The 13,565-nt window shown below is 33.1% G+C and overlaps 1 protein-coding gene and 1 long non-coding RNA gene across 4 annotated transcripts in view; one reads left to right on the plus strand and one right to left on the minus strand.

The window, feature by feature from the left end:
- LOC131828034 (uncharacterized) overlaps window positions 1-13,565 on the plus strand; it is a 192,828-nt gene that overhangs the window by 45,202 nt on the left and 134,061 nt on the right. The window lies entirely within an intron of this gene.
- HSPA4L (heat shock protein family A (Hsp70) member 4 like) overlaps window positions 2,974-13,565 on the minus strand; it is a 51,553-nt gene continuing 40,961 nt past the window's right edge. For both annotated transcript variants that reach the window (XM_059168894.1, XM_059168896.1), the window contains exons 18-20: window positions 11,607-11,726; window positions 10,094-10,255; window positions 2,974-8,182 (exon numbers count right to left, since the gene is read on the minus strand). In XM_059168894.1, coding sequence (XP_059024877.1) covers window positions 7,991-8,182; window positions 10,094-10,255; window positions 11,607-11,726 — 474 coding nt within the window. In that variant the 3' untranslated portion in view covers window positions 2,974-7,990. The remainder of the gene's footprint in view (window positions 8,183-10,093; window positions 10,256-11,606; window positions 11,727-13,565) is intronic.

The raw sequence follows: 13,565 nt of genomic DNA on the forward strand, positions 1-13,565 counted from the left end.
ATTGTCTTTCTCCCTTCCTGGGATGATTAGCATCATTACACTTAAAAAACATATATTTGATGGAGAGAGGGACATTAAGAGAGGAAACACAAGCAGGGGGAGTGGGAGAGGGAGAAGCAGGTTTCCTGCAGAGCAGGGAACCCAACACAGGGCTTGATCCTAGGACCCCTGGTATCATGACCTGAGCTGAAGGCAGACAGTTAATGACTGAGTTAGCCAGATGCTCCAGGGTCATTAGATTTTTAATATTCATTTTCAGTATATGCATTGAAACATAGAAACTTAAAAAAAAAAAAATTTATTTGGGGGTTGGGCAGAGCAATAGGTAGAAAATCACAAGCAGGCTCCACACCCAGCATGGATCCTGACCTGGGGCTAACCTCACAACTCTGATATCATGACCTGAGCTGTAATTTAGAGTCGGATGCTCAACTGACTGAGCCACCCACTCAACTGACTGAGCCACCCAGGGACCCCAAGGCATAAGAACTTACAAAATGGTAATCTAGTTGCATGTTACCAAGTCTTTTTTTTTTTTTTTTTTTCTTAAGATTTTGTCAGAGCGAGCACAAGCAGGGAAGCTGCAGGCAGAGGGAGAAGCAGGCTCCCTGCTCAGCGGCTTGATCCTGGGACTCTGAATCATGACTCAAGCTGAAGGCAGATACTTAACTGATTCACCCAGGTGTCCCATTACCAAGTCTTACATGCAGCTTTCATTTATTTAAATATTTGCTGAACACTTACATGCATTCTTGTGTATTGCAATGAGAAAAATCTTAAATCTCAGAGGTGGATTTGCAATTTAAAAAATATTTTAAAAATATATAAAATGATTATAATGTCATTCCGATTGAAGTATTTTCTAATTTTTAATGTGCTTTGATGTTTCATGAAGTTATTTTTTTCAATTCAAGCATATAGGCATAAGGATTTCTTTTGGGCTCTCTTCGTGGGTTACTCATCATATTACTGTGTGTGCTGTTTGAAAATCTGTATAATGGATTTTGGTGTTTGTTGAGATTTGTTTTGTGGTTTACTGATTTTTTATAAATATTCTATGTGTACTTCAAGTTTTACCTAATAGCTGAGTGATAATTTATGTAAGTCTATTAGATCTAGCTTTTAAAATTTAATTCAATATTTTTAATTACTTATTACCTAACTATCAGTTATCATGGATACCTTGGACCTAAACTTCTCTGTAAATTGCTTTATAGATTTCAAAGCTTGAATTTTTAATTCCCAGTGAATTACTCCATTCATCATTATTAAAGCTCACTTTTTATCCCACTTTTTTCACCTTAAAATAAATTTTATCTGATTAATGGTTTCACAATTTCATTTGATTGGCATTTTTTTATTCCACCAATTTAAACTTATTATATCATTGTGTTTAAGAATTATTTTTGTAAAAACCACATAGTTTTTAAATTGGCAAGTTTACAGTATTTACATTTACTGTAACTACTGACATTTGGATTTCTATTATTTTTTGTGATTTGTTCTTTGCTTCTCTTTGCCTTCAACAGGGTTCTCTTAACTACAAATTATTTCCTTCCTACTTATTTAACTTTTAATTTAACCTAACCCTTGCTAGCTCTAAAACAGTACACTAAGCCTTTCAGGTTTTACACTGATTTTCACCATCACAGTGAACTTAAATAGGAAACCAAATGCAGTCATTTGGCAATGCAGCTGCTGGATATTAGTTCAAACTGCCTTCTGGCATTTCCAGGCTATGTAAACCATCTTAAACCTTTTGTTCCTTATACTTAAAAAGGGGAGAATTTTTAAGGACAAAGTATTGGGAGGTACTTATAATCAACGGACATTCCTTCTCCAGCTCTGGAAGGTTCTGTCTTTCCTGTTCAATTAACTAATGACTTGGGTTTTACAACAAGCAAGTAAAACAAACCTAAATCCTATCCAGTTCTCCCCAGTTCAGGATGAAGAGGAATGAAATGCCAATTGTTAAGCCTTCTAGACTTAACAAGTATTTATCTGCATTTCATTGGACAGTCTACAGTCCATATAAACATTTTTCTAGACAGAGGATCCATTAGCCTTTAATTCTTTCGTGTTTTTCTGTCCCTAGAATATTAAGCACCGAATGCTCTAATCTAGACCAGGGGACCTTAATCATTTTCTTATCCCAATACCCTAAACTACTTGATACATTTTTGTCATTAGCAGTTCTCAAGCAGGAGACTCACTGGGCATGGAGCTCCTCTATGCCTACTGAAAATGCCTAAAGTCTTCAAATTCACTTATTCCTGTTTTCTCTTCCAGTATATAAAGCTAAATTTATTCTCTGACAACACATCCAACATTAGCAAACTATTTTAGTTTTCAGAATCAATAGCATTAGAATGTTTCAAAAATTTGCCCAATTAAAAAACCCTCATCAACAAGCAAATTTTTGTAAATGTTTCTGAGGACTTGCAACTACCATCCAGTCAGTGAAGTTCAATATGTGAAAATTAAACCTCAGGTGTGCAAAACACATGGTTCAAGAAGTAGATATAGATTTATTCTGATTACATGACTTGTGTGTACTGTCATCCAAAAATTAATTGTATTATCAATTACTATTTGTTCACTGGTATTAAGATGTCAGTTTACATACATAAATTGTTTTATATTCTTTGATCCTGCCATATGTAAACATTTTTTAGGTTTGTGAACCAAAACTGTATGCCAAATATATATTCCTAGAATGTACCAACGCAACATCACAACCTATTCTCATGTTGGCTCACTACACATGAGTTGGCTCATGGAAAAATCAGTTTATTATTTTTATAGACACATCATACTTGGCAATGATTTTATGCATTGCACTGGTTACTCTTTGTATTGAAAACAAACTGGGAAATGAAGAAATCAAATGTAGTTTCCTTAAAAAAAAATTAGCTAGTAGGAACTAAACTGCCAGAAATTGTTTTAGACTAATGACTAGAGTCAGAGTCACCATGTACAGAAATTATTTTAATAACGGTTGAAGAAAAGAAAAATGACTTGGATGCCATATTGTTAGAACTAAAACAATGATAATATCATTTAAAAAAACTGCTTCTGTATACTGTAGTATTAAACAATGACTTCATCCTACCAAGTATAAAAGGTAACCACTTGTAAGTCTCTTTCTAAAACACTAAGCCATAAAATTTTATTTCAGGGACAAAAATACAATACTTTAAAGCAGTACCTTGCATTACCTTGATTTCCCTATCTCTAATGACATTTTAACATCTTATTTTGGTTTGATCCATATGATTTCAAGAGGATTTTACTCAAGGTCTTGGAAGTAAAAAATTTAGGAAATTCTAAGAAAACAAAGATGCACAGCACATGTATGTAAATCAGAAAACAAAGAATGGAAGGTGGCTAACCCTTTAACAACTATTTTGAATTTCTGAACCTTGTTATTTTTTCACATTGATATTTGTATTAAAAATAAAGAATGCTGGGTTTCTTAATACACAGTAATTCACAAAACTGACCTCTTTTGATCCAGAAGTACTTTAAAAAGTATTCTACTTAAAAGTATTCTAAGGCCAAAACATGAAAAATCTAGAAGCCATTATTAAATTTTAGAGATATTTATATATGGAAACTTAAAACATGGCTCTTCATGTATGAATTTAAGAGTCAAAGCATTCTTCACAGTAAGATTTGGTATTTAAATGGGACAAAGGTAATAAAATTAGCTATCGAAGTGATAGGATAGCAGTGAAACTATTTTTAAAAATCCATGAAATAAAGCACCTAATGAATCTAACATTAAAAAAAAAATGTGCTTGAGAAAAACATTATTTCAGAGCTTAGAACTGAATGAAAAGATAAACAAGATTAACCAGGAATAATAAGATCATTTCCATCTATAAGTTTATACACTATAAAAGTAAAACATACTGAATTTCACTTATCTCTATAAAGGATGGGTTAAGTATCAATTTACTTCTTAATAAATCAATCCTGTAACTTAGAACATGACAGTAATAGATTCCAAAGCAAAGATGATAGGGTTAATTTTTATTACGGTTATGGATTTTGACCTGCTTGATGGAGTCAAATGTTCATGATTCAATTATTTTCTTCTTCGATTTGAATGTTCCTAGTCATTTAGTAATATATTTTAATAGATACGCATTTTCTTTTGGTACCCACTCTAATAATATGCTAGAGGATGTGTCCTTAGGGATCTGGAAGATGAAAGAACAATTACCACCTAATAGATACTTGACCACTGCCAGAGAGATTGAAGTTGTCTTCCAAGCAGTTTCAGTTTCATATTCTAAGAATTCCAGGTGCCCCTTTTTGTGTGAAACAAATACCCTTGAATTTAGCAAGAAAAGAATTTAGACATCTGTTTTATAAACTCAAAGCTGCTGTTTTCTTGGGAAACAGGAATATATGGAAGAACATTAATTTTAGTATTTTTTTAAATTAGAGATTGGAAGCAAAACAGCTGAAGTTTTTCGTTTGTTTTGGTTAAGAGTTTTGTTTGGTCTTTTTCATCTGCATCAAAGTTTTGTTACATTATTGAAAGAAAAAATTATATGCTTCCTAGGAACTTTAAAATGGTAAAACCTTAGATTAAATAAGACCTTGATAAAAAACAAAAGGTAACTATAAACCTTTTTCTTTTTTGATCAAAAAAGTGTCTTCTGAAATTGACTGCTTCAAGATTAGTTTGCTAAACGATAGTTAAAATCCACTGTAGAGTAAGAGGATAATAAAATATTAGAATCACACTTTATAAGCATCGCTACTACCTATGTCATTTGAAAAGTTCTCAGTGGCTCACTTTAATCAGTGCCATCAGATTTTACAGATTTTAAATACTGATAAAATTAAGTTATGCTTATCATTAATTTTGTAGGATCAAATATCACAAAGGCAGATTCCACCTAAAACTTCCAAAGTTTTAACCACAAAATAACATTTACCTTAGAACTGCAGTTATTGGTTGTAAAACTATAAAATGTTAGGTAAAGTTATATTTTTCTTGTCATTTAAGAATTACTTCTGTATGTAAGATCAATGCCAGGGTTTCATTTGTTGTAAACTACCAAATATCAGCTATTTAAAAAAAATTCTAATAGGAAGGTTTATAGGTTTATTATTAAAAATCAAATTTATGAAAATGGAGGAATGGTTCTATTTCAGGTCAAAATTAAGTCAGCTAATTGGTTTACTGTATTTGAATGCCTATTGTCTTTAAAAGATGATAATTTCTCAAAACAGTTCAAGATGTGCTAATTTGGATAAAATGCTTTAACACTTATTATATTGAAAACTGAGCCCCCAAATTCACTTTAATATAGACTTCTATCTAGGAAATAATCATAAATATACTAAAAATTGGCCAAGAAACTCTAAGAAATCTTTATTCCTTAATAAAAGTCTAATTATTTATACTTTTAAACACAGATGATCTGTTTATTCCAAAAGCCCAATTCTTTGGTGTGCTGTTTCTAGTTGTTTAAAACTTAAGAATTCTGTATACTGCTAAGGAACTGAAACATCACAAACTTTCTTATTTAAGCAATTTTTGTTTTTAAGATCACAGTATTATGGACTATCAGGAGTTGGATTCTGAAACCAATTTACACTTTTCCAGAGTGTACTAATCTATATTTATTAATCATCCTAGGTATTTTCTACATACTTAGTTCATATTTGATTATAGGAAAACATTCTAATTTTTTATGTCTTTTAAAATAACTTCTAAAATAGTGGCCTTTTATTCTGAAAAAAATTTTGTCTAATACTGAACACATTTCAGTGATTAAAATTAAACTGAACCATGCCTTCTACCCAAAACTGTATTAAGAACATATTTTCCTTTATTAATATACTTGATAAATAACCACATCATAAGGTTAAAGGGCTTTTGAAAATATTTAAGTTGAATGAGTAGGAAAAGTTATACATATCATCTTTGTTAAGTAAAGTGTTATATAACTGCAAGAATTAGAATGTTAAATATCTGACTAAGACAGAGCTACATGAACTGAAAAGAAGGAACAGGACATATCAAGTATAATTAGACAACTCAGGTGCAGAAGGGCTATTTCCTCATTTGTCTACAAGAAGTTACGGGGCCATATAGCTCCTAATGAAGTTCCTGGAGATTTTCTTGTAACTCAAGAAAAAGCTATAAACTCCCTAATGTCTACTGTTGAAATATTCCTTCCTATCTTTGATGCTCTTCCTGAAATGAACCTGCATATTTAACCTATAAAGGAAAAGTAACTTCTTTAAAGAAAAAAAAGTACTTCATTATTAATGGGTATAATTAGTTCACCTTTAGAGTATTAAGACAATTTTGAAGACTAGAAGACATTAAAAATATGTTGGGTCTATATGATTTTTTTAATGCAAAAAGGGACATCTCCCTTAAAAAGGATGAATAAAAATCCCTGCAAAATGCACTGTTCCATACTTTCCTTTTCAGTGCAGACTACATTGTAGAAACAAAATCTCTCTTAAGAGAACTATCTCTGAGAAATAATGACTATCCCTAAAGATATTCAACTCTCAATTTTTACTACTTAAGAAAAGTCAGTATTAAAATAAAGGTTTAGCTTTGGGGGAAAGTGAGCCTTTCAAAATTTTAACTTAGGTTAATCTAGTTGATTGGCATGAAACACCAGTGCCCATGGCATTGTCTAGGCTTCTTGTAGGTTTGGAAAGTCATTTCAGTCTGTTCCTATACTTAAAATAGTTTCTAGCCTCTGGGAGGAACTGAACAATGTGAACAAGTCTGGTGATGGAGCACAGATTAAGTCCTTAAAATATCTTAATTTCACAGTCCTTTGTCCCATGTAATATATATAAGAAGCACCAAAACTGGAGCCAACATCTGAATAGGTGATGTAACAGCAGGAACTATAATTTAATCACATCATATCATATTACACTTATGTAACATTCTATATTTTGCCTGTTGATATGTAACATAGTTAAGTTTATTACAAGCATTATTTTCTAAGACTTACGGTAGAAGTACTTCTTTTCAAGTATTACCGCTTATTTAATAGTGTTTATCTACTTCTTAACATTAAGTAAATCAGTGATAATGTATATAATGCGATACACATTGTGCCCATTTCTCCCTACCCTGTATTATTAACAAAATCAATTAAGAAAACCAAAATAACTACTAAAACTGAAACAAGGCTATCAACATCACAGATGCATGTCTGAGTAGTTCAACAGAATTTCCCCCTTAACATGAAGGTATTTTCATCAATAATGCTTCTTATCTTTAGGCTAGTATTACTTTAGCAGCAGCTGGTCTTCAGGACAAGTAGATCAGAAGTTTCAAGTGAAAATGACACTGAATTACTCTCAGAAAACATCAATCCATATTACTAATAAAAGATGCAAACTGCTGGTGTCACCGTAACATAAAAATTGTGTTTCCCTTTCATCATGTGATTTATTTCATTTATGTGATGATAACACTTTAGAGTTCTCATTGCACACCAATGAGATCATGTTTTAATATTTAAATTATAACTACAATAACTAGAAAAAAAGTCAGTGCCTCAGTGGCTTCAAACCACATCCATTTCAATGTTTTTCAAAATGATGATGCAATTAAATCTATGCTTCTGCAACAATAGTGCAATACAGTATCCTCTCCTGAATACAGGAGCTGAGGTTTATCCAAGTAGAAGCTTTAAATAAGGTAGATTGTTGCCAAATACATATCAGTCTCGCATGTTTGATAGAACATGTATTAAGAAAGCTAAAACTGACTTGTAAATCTATACGCAGCTAAAGCTTCACATAAGCAGCAATGGAAATGAACAGAGGTGCACTCAATATAGAACACTTTTCAAAACTACTCCAAAAAACAAATGACAAAAAGTGGTTAAGAACAACTGAACATATGTTGTGTGTACCACATGTAAAAGGAAGAATGGACCTTGTGGTTGCTTGCACTGTTTGAATTATGTGAAGGTAAAATTAAGACTTAGTCCACTTCCATCTCTCCAGAAGATTTAGTATGCTGGGAGCTGTCTTTTGTTGTATCTGGTTTAGTTTCAGTCCCACTCTGTCCATCCATTGGTCCATTATGTTCACTATTAGCTTTTGCTTTGTCTTCAGCAACCTCTACTTTCGGTTTGGGCTTGTAAATGATGGGGTTACAGAAATTATCCAGTTCCTAAAAGACATAAAGAAAAGTGATATTAAAAATACTACAGAACAGATTACCATTAATTTTCTAAATTTCCACATTAATAAGATATTCCTGAATTTATGTTAGCTCAGTTAGATAACCAAGTTTCTTCAAATACATCAATAAAGCATTTATTTCTGGGTTAGTGCACATTAATGCTGACAAGGAACTCTTCAATCTTTACCAAATTCTTTGTATCTAATCTTCCTAAAAACTGGTTCCTCATAATTGAAATATAGTTTTCTTGGACAGAAATAATTTTTAATTCATTCCTTTAAATTATGCCTAGTGCTCTGAGAATTATATCAAATAACACATTTCATAAATTGGTATTTACATGAAAACAGCTTTCATAAGTGGACCTGTAGAACTACGCTGAAGGAAAATGAAGTCATGAATGTATATGCAACTCAATAATTTAAAGTAAGTACAATGTAATTTCTCTATCTTTGCTTATTTCTTTTTAACACAGAAATAAAAGACCATTAAAATCCCCAAGACCAGTGTCACAGAGATCGGGATAGGGACAGAAAGATAGGGAGTCAACAACCTAGGGGAAACTGCTCTTACCATACTACATCTGATTAAGAGTAAATTATTATGGTTTCTTTGCAAAACTCTCTCAAAAGGAAAATACTTCGCTTTGATTTTAAAAATACCCGTTAATTGTTTAAAAAAAAGCAAAAACAAAACCTTGAAAACATACTGAACTAGGTAAGGCAAAAAAAAAAAAAAAAGAGCACCTGAAATTCCATCTTCTACAGATTAACATGAACATTTTAGTGAATGTCCTTTTAGGTGTATGTCCATACATACACATACCTACAAGCCTACAGATCTGTGAAGATGCTTGCTAATTTATACAGTGAAATAATGTCATTTAGGTTCTGTAATCTTTCCCTTCTCATGCAATATGTTGTACACATCTTTCTATCTAGATAGATCTCTGTCTCTAAAATTAATGTAATGATTGCAAAGTGTTGAATGGATGCTTCAATTTATCTAATTTCTTACTGCCAGGTATGTGTTTCTTCCAATTTTTTGCTAATTAATAAGCAAGGGTATTTATGTACCTATCCCTGTGCAATGATCAATTTAGGATGAATTAGGATGAACAATTGTGATTTCTGGGTTAAAGGGTACATATACGTCCTTTAAATTTCTAAACATATACTGATGCAAAATGCTTTAACAAATTCAACCAAGTTGCTAAGGGAGAACATCCGATTCTTTGCACCCTTGACAACTTATGACAAAGATTATGAATGTAAACACAAAACCATGAATCAGATGAAAAAAGATGAGTGGAGAAGAATGTGATGAGGATGAGCACCTTTTCATATATATTTATTGGACATGTATAACCTTGTTTTGTCAATTGCCATCCAATAGTTTTTCTCATTTCTCTACTAAGATGCTTATCTTTATTACAAAATTTGTCTCCCATGTTTTTCATGGTGTTCTTTTCTATGATAATCTTTTGTATTTTCATGGGTAATGTTTTTTAGACTGGGAAATTTATCTCAAAAATAAGATTTACCACAGAATTTTACAGGTTTCAAATGATGTCAAAGACTAATACTACAAAGTTTTACTACTATGGAGATTTAGAAGTCTTATCTAATCTAGAAAAGTCTGAAGTATTTAACAGTAAGTTATCACATTGCTTTCTTTCTTTCTGGATTACACTTAAAATATAAAAAACAGCCTTGTGTATGTGACTAAATCAAGGGACAGGGATGTCTCACCTAGAATTTTTTTTTTTTTAATTAAAAATTAGCCTTAAACTTGTTTCTCTAAGTTCTTTTGCAAGCTGATGATTTCTCAAAGAACAGCTCCCATTAAAAATGTTTAATGCTTGAACCCATTAAAAAAAGAATTTTGTAGGTAACTTACCTTTGACTTTGCAACTATTTCTGAAACTTTCACCACAGGGTCTTGAGTGAGACTTAGTTTGTTTTGTGCATTCATCTTACTGTTCAGCCAACTCATGGCATCGCTGATATATTTTTCAACTTTTTCCACTTCAGTGGGATCCAGGTGATCGTATCTTTCATCCTATTAAAAATTTTTTACTTAATGTAACAGATTTTTATATCAATTAATGCATCAATTAATAATTTCTATTTAAAAGATTTAGATTCTTATTGAATATATACCTCACACATATCCATGCAAAGAAGCCATATACAAATTATATAGAATTGAAGAGACAGGGAGAAGGAAAAAAGAGGAGTGTGCATTTTTTTATTAACTTTAGTTTTGAGGTATTGCCTTTTATTTTTCTTAAGATTTTATTTATTTGATAGACAGAGATCACAAGTAAGCAGAGAGGCAGGCAGAGAGAGAGAGGCAGGGGGAAGCAAGCTCCCCGCTGAGCAGAAAACCCGATACAATGCGGGGCTCTGCGGGGCTCAGTCCCAGGACCCTGAGATCATGACCTAAGCTGAAGGCAGAGGGCTCAACCCACTGAGCCACCCAGGCACCCCTCTGTGTGCATTTTTAAAAGAAAAGGCTTTCTAAAGAAGTCAGTTTTGCCAAAAAATGCCTAGTGGAGAATATTCAAGGGAACAATACTTAGCCAACAAAGAAGCTGTTCGGAATTGAATTTGTTAGGGAATGAAGAGAAATAAGAGAAAAAGGCATACTGCAAGCTAGATAGAAAATTCTCAAAATACAGCAGAACAGCATGGTAAGTTGTTGATAAGGAGAATTACATAATGACATTCTGTTTGAAAAACAACTGCAGCCACCCCATATAGGAAACAATCTAAGAATTCATGGTTTAAGATGGTAGTCACAGGACCAAAAAGAAATGGCAATGCAATGTGGATTACAGATTGGACGTGGAAAATAAAGGGAAATGGAATGAAAGAGTACTCCAAAGCCAAAAAACTGGGAGAATAGTGATAATGTGTTTGAAAATCACATACACCTAAGGAATTTTAATAGATTAAAATCATATGCCTGCACTGTATTTTAGGAGTGTAAGTACCCTTTATCGGTAACTTTCCAATAAATAAAACTTTTGTTTGTTTGGGTTTTTTGTTTTGTTTTGTTTGGTGAGAGAGTACATGCATGGGGCAGGGATGGGAGTGAAGACAGAGGGAGAGGGAGAGAGAGAACCCCAAGCAGGGTCCACGTTCAGCATGGAACCCAACATAGACCTCGATCCTAAGACCTGAGATCATGACCTGTGCCAAAATCAAGAGTCAGATGCTCAAATGACCAAGACACCCAGGCGCCCCCTAATAAAAAAAAAAAAGTCTTAAGTTTGGTGCACAAGGTCTCCAAAATTTGGTGGCAACAACTGCACTCGCTTTGTAGCTGAGAACTTACAGATTTACCCCACTGCCACGATGTACTACCCACATGCCATCATCATCAGCTGGCTTTGTGGTTTTCATACCTTGTTTCTGTATGCTTCTATCACTTTCATAACAAGTTGAATCTTCTTTCCCAAGTCGTTTAAAGCTTTTGGTCTCTCCTCATGTTCCATGTACCTCATCTGAATAGGCTGGCCATATTTCTATTAAATTTTTTTAAAAGAAAAAGTTATTAACAGAAAAGTTTTTAACAAGACAATACTTTTAATTCCTTCAAAGTTAGGTGTTAAAAGTTTACAGAACTATTAAATAAGAAGACCATAAGGACAATACTCCATGCAGAATTCATGTATTTGAAACCAAGTTTCTATATATAACCCTGTAAACAACATGATTATTAGAATTTCTGGATATTCAGTATTTATTGAGTATCATTTATGTTTATTAATTAGGTAGAAATTCTGGATCTATGAGTACAGCACTTAGAAAAAAAACAAAACAACAACAACAACATAAAACCTCTGGCCCTTAACCCAAATGCTTGGAATGAGGAATTTCTAAATGTTTTAACAGCCCCTTGTAACTTTGAGGAGGGGGATGCATTAGAAGAACGAATACCTATTTTCTTTTCTATTCTTTATAAACTTAAAAAAACAACATATTTTAGATTAATTTTAGATTTTCAGAGAAGTTATAAAGGAAATAATAGAGCATGGAGTACCTCTCACTACTTTCCTCTGATGTTAACATCTTGTACCACCATAGAACATACACTTGCCAAAACTAAGAAACCAACACTGGAGCATTACTACTAACTGAACTCCAGACCTCATGTGGATTTCCTAATTTTCTGTTCCAGGATACCATATTGCCTTTAGTCTACTTACATCATATTTTTAATTGAAAAATTTTTTTAAGATTTTATTTATTTGAGAGGATGCACACATGCAGGAGTGAGAGAGTGCATGAGCAGGGGGAGAACAGAGAGAGAGAGAGAGCTCGCAGGGGTGTGGAGCATGTTTGAGCATGAGCAGGGGGAGGGGAGAGAGGGAGAGGATGCAAGTGTGTGCACGCACACTCACGTGCGTGCGCACGCATTCACACACAAACACACACAAGAGGGGGAGGAGCAGAGGGAGAATTACACTCCCCACTGAGTAAGGAGTCCTGGGATCATGACCTGAGCCAAAGACAGATGCTTAACCAACTGAGCCACCTTGTGCCCCTTACTGTAAATGTTTTTGAAAAAAGGACCAAATACTGTATTTTTTAACCATCTCAAAAAAAAAAAAAAAAAAAAACCAAAACAACAAAAAACTAAGGCCTGTGAAGCCTTCTACAACATTCATTTCTATGGTTACTTATATATTTGGGGTAAAATAATCCTTTTTGAGAGCTGCTGGGTTTTTCAGTTTCTTCTACTGGCCTCAGCTGCTTGGCTGCTCCTACCTCCCAAAATATATACATTCTTCTAGGGAGATGGGGAGTAACACCACCATCAAGATAAAATGTGATAAAGACTAGTTTTGGTTTTAAGTTTTAAGTTTTTTTTAAGTTTAGATTTTCTAGTTGATTTTTAATTATTCCATATGGAAGTAATTTACTGGCATGAAGACAGTTCTAACTTTTTCAAGATACTAACTTTGCTTTTAAGTAACTTCTCTTATACTCCCCACCTCTCCCAGTCCTAAAGGTCTGCCTTTTCCCATAGCCTAGGAATCATTATCAATGTCATCTATGTTTTTTCCTTGCTACTCAGAATGGCTCAGTGACCAGCAGCATCAGAATTTCTTGGAAGCTTGTTAAAAATAGATAATCATGGACCCATCACTCAGATATATACTGAATCATAGTCTACATTTAGTAAGAGCCCCTGGTAATTATGTGAACATTAAAGTATTGCTATGATCCACATAGAAGAAGAAGAAAAGACAAATTTCCTATCATCCTTGTAATGTGAACTTAAAACTACTTTTTTCAGGGTAGGGCAGATAAGCAGAAAGCAGTAATTATGGTCTTTTCTTAAAATCATACCATTGGAC

The sequence above is a fragment of the Mustela lutreola genome, chromosome 1 (assembly GCF_030435805.1).
Source record: "Mustela lutreola isolate mMusLut2 chromosome 1, mMusLut2.pri, whole genome shotgun sequence".
NCBI classification, from domain to species: domain Eukaryota; kingdom Metazoa; phylum Chordata; class Mammalia; order Carnivora; family Mustelidae; genus Mustela; species Mustela lutreola.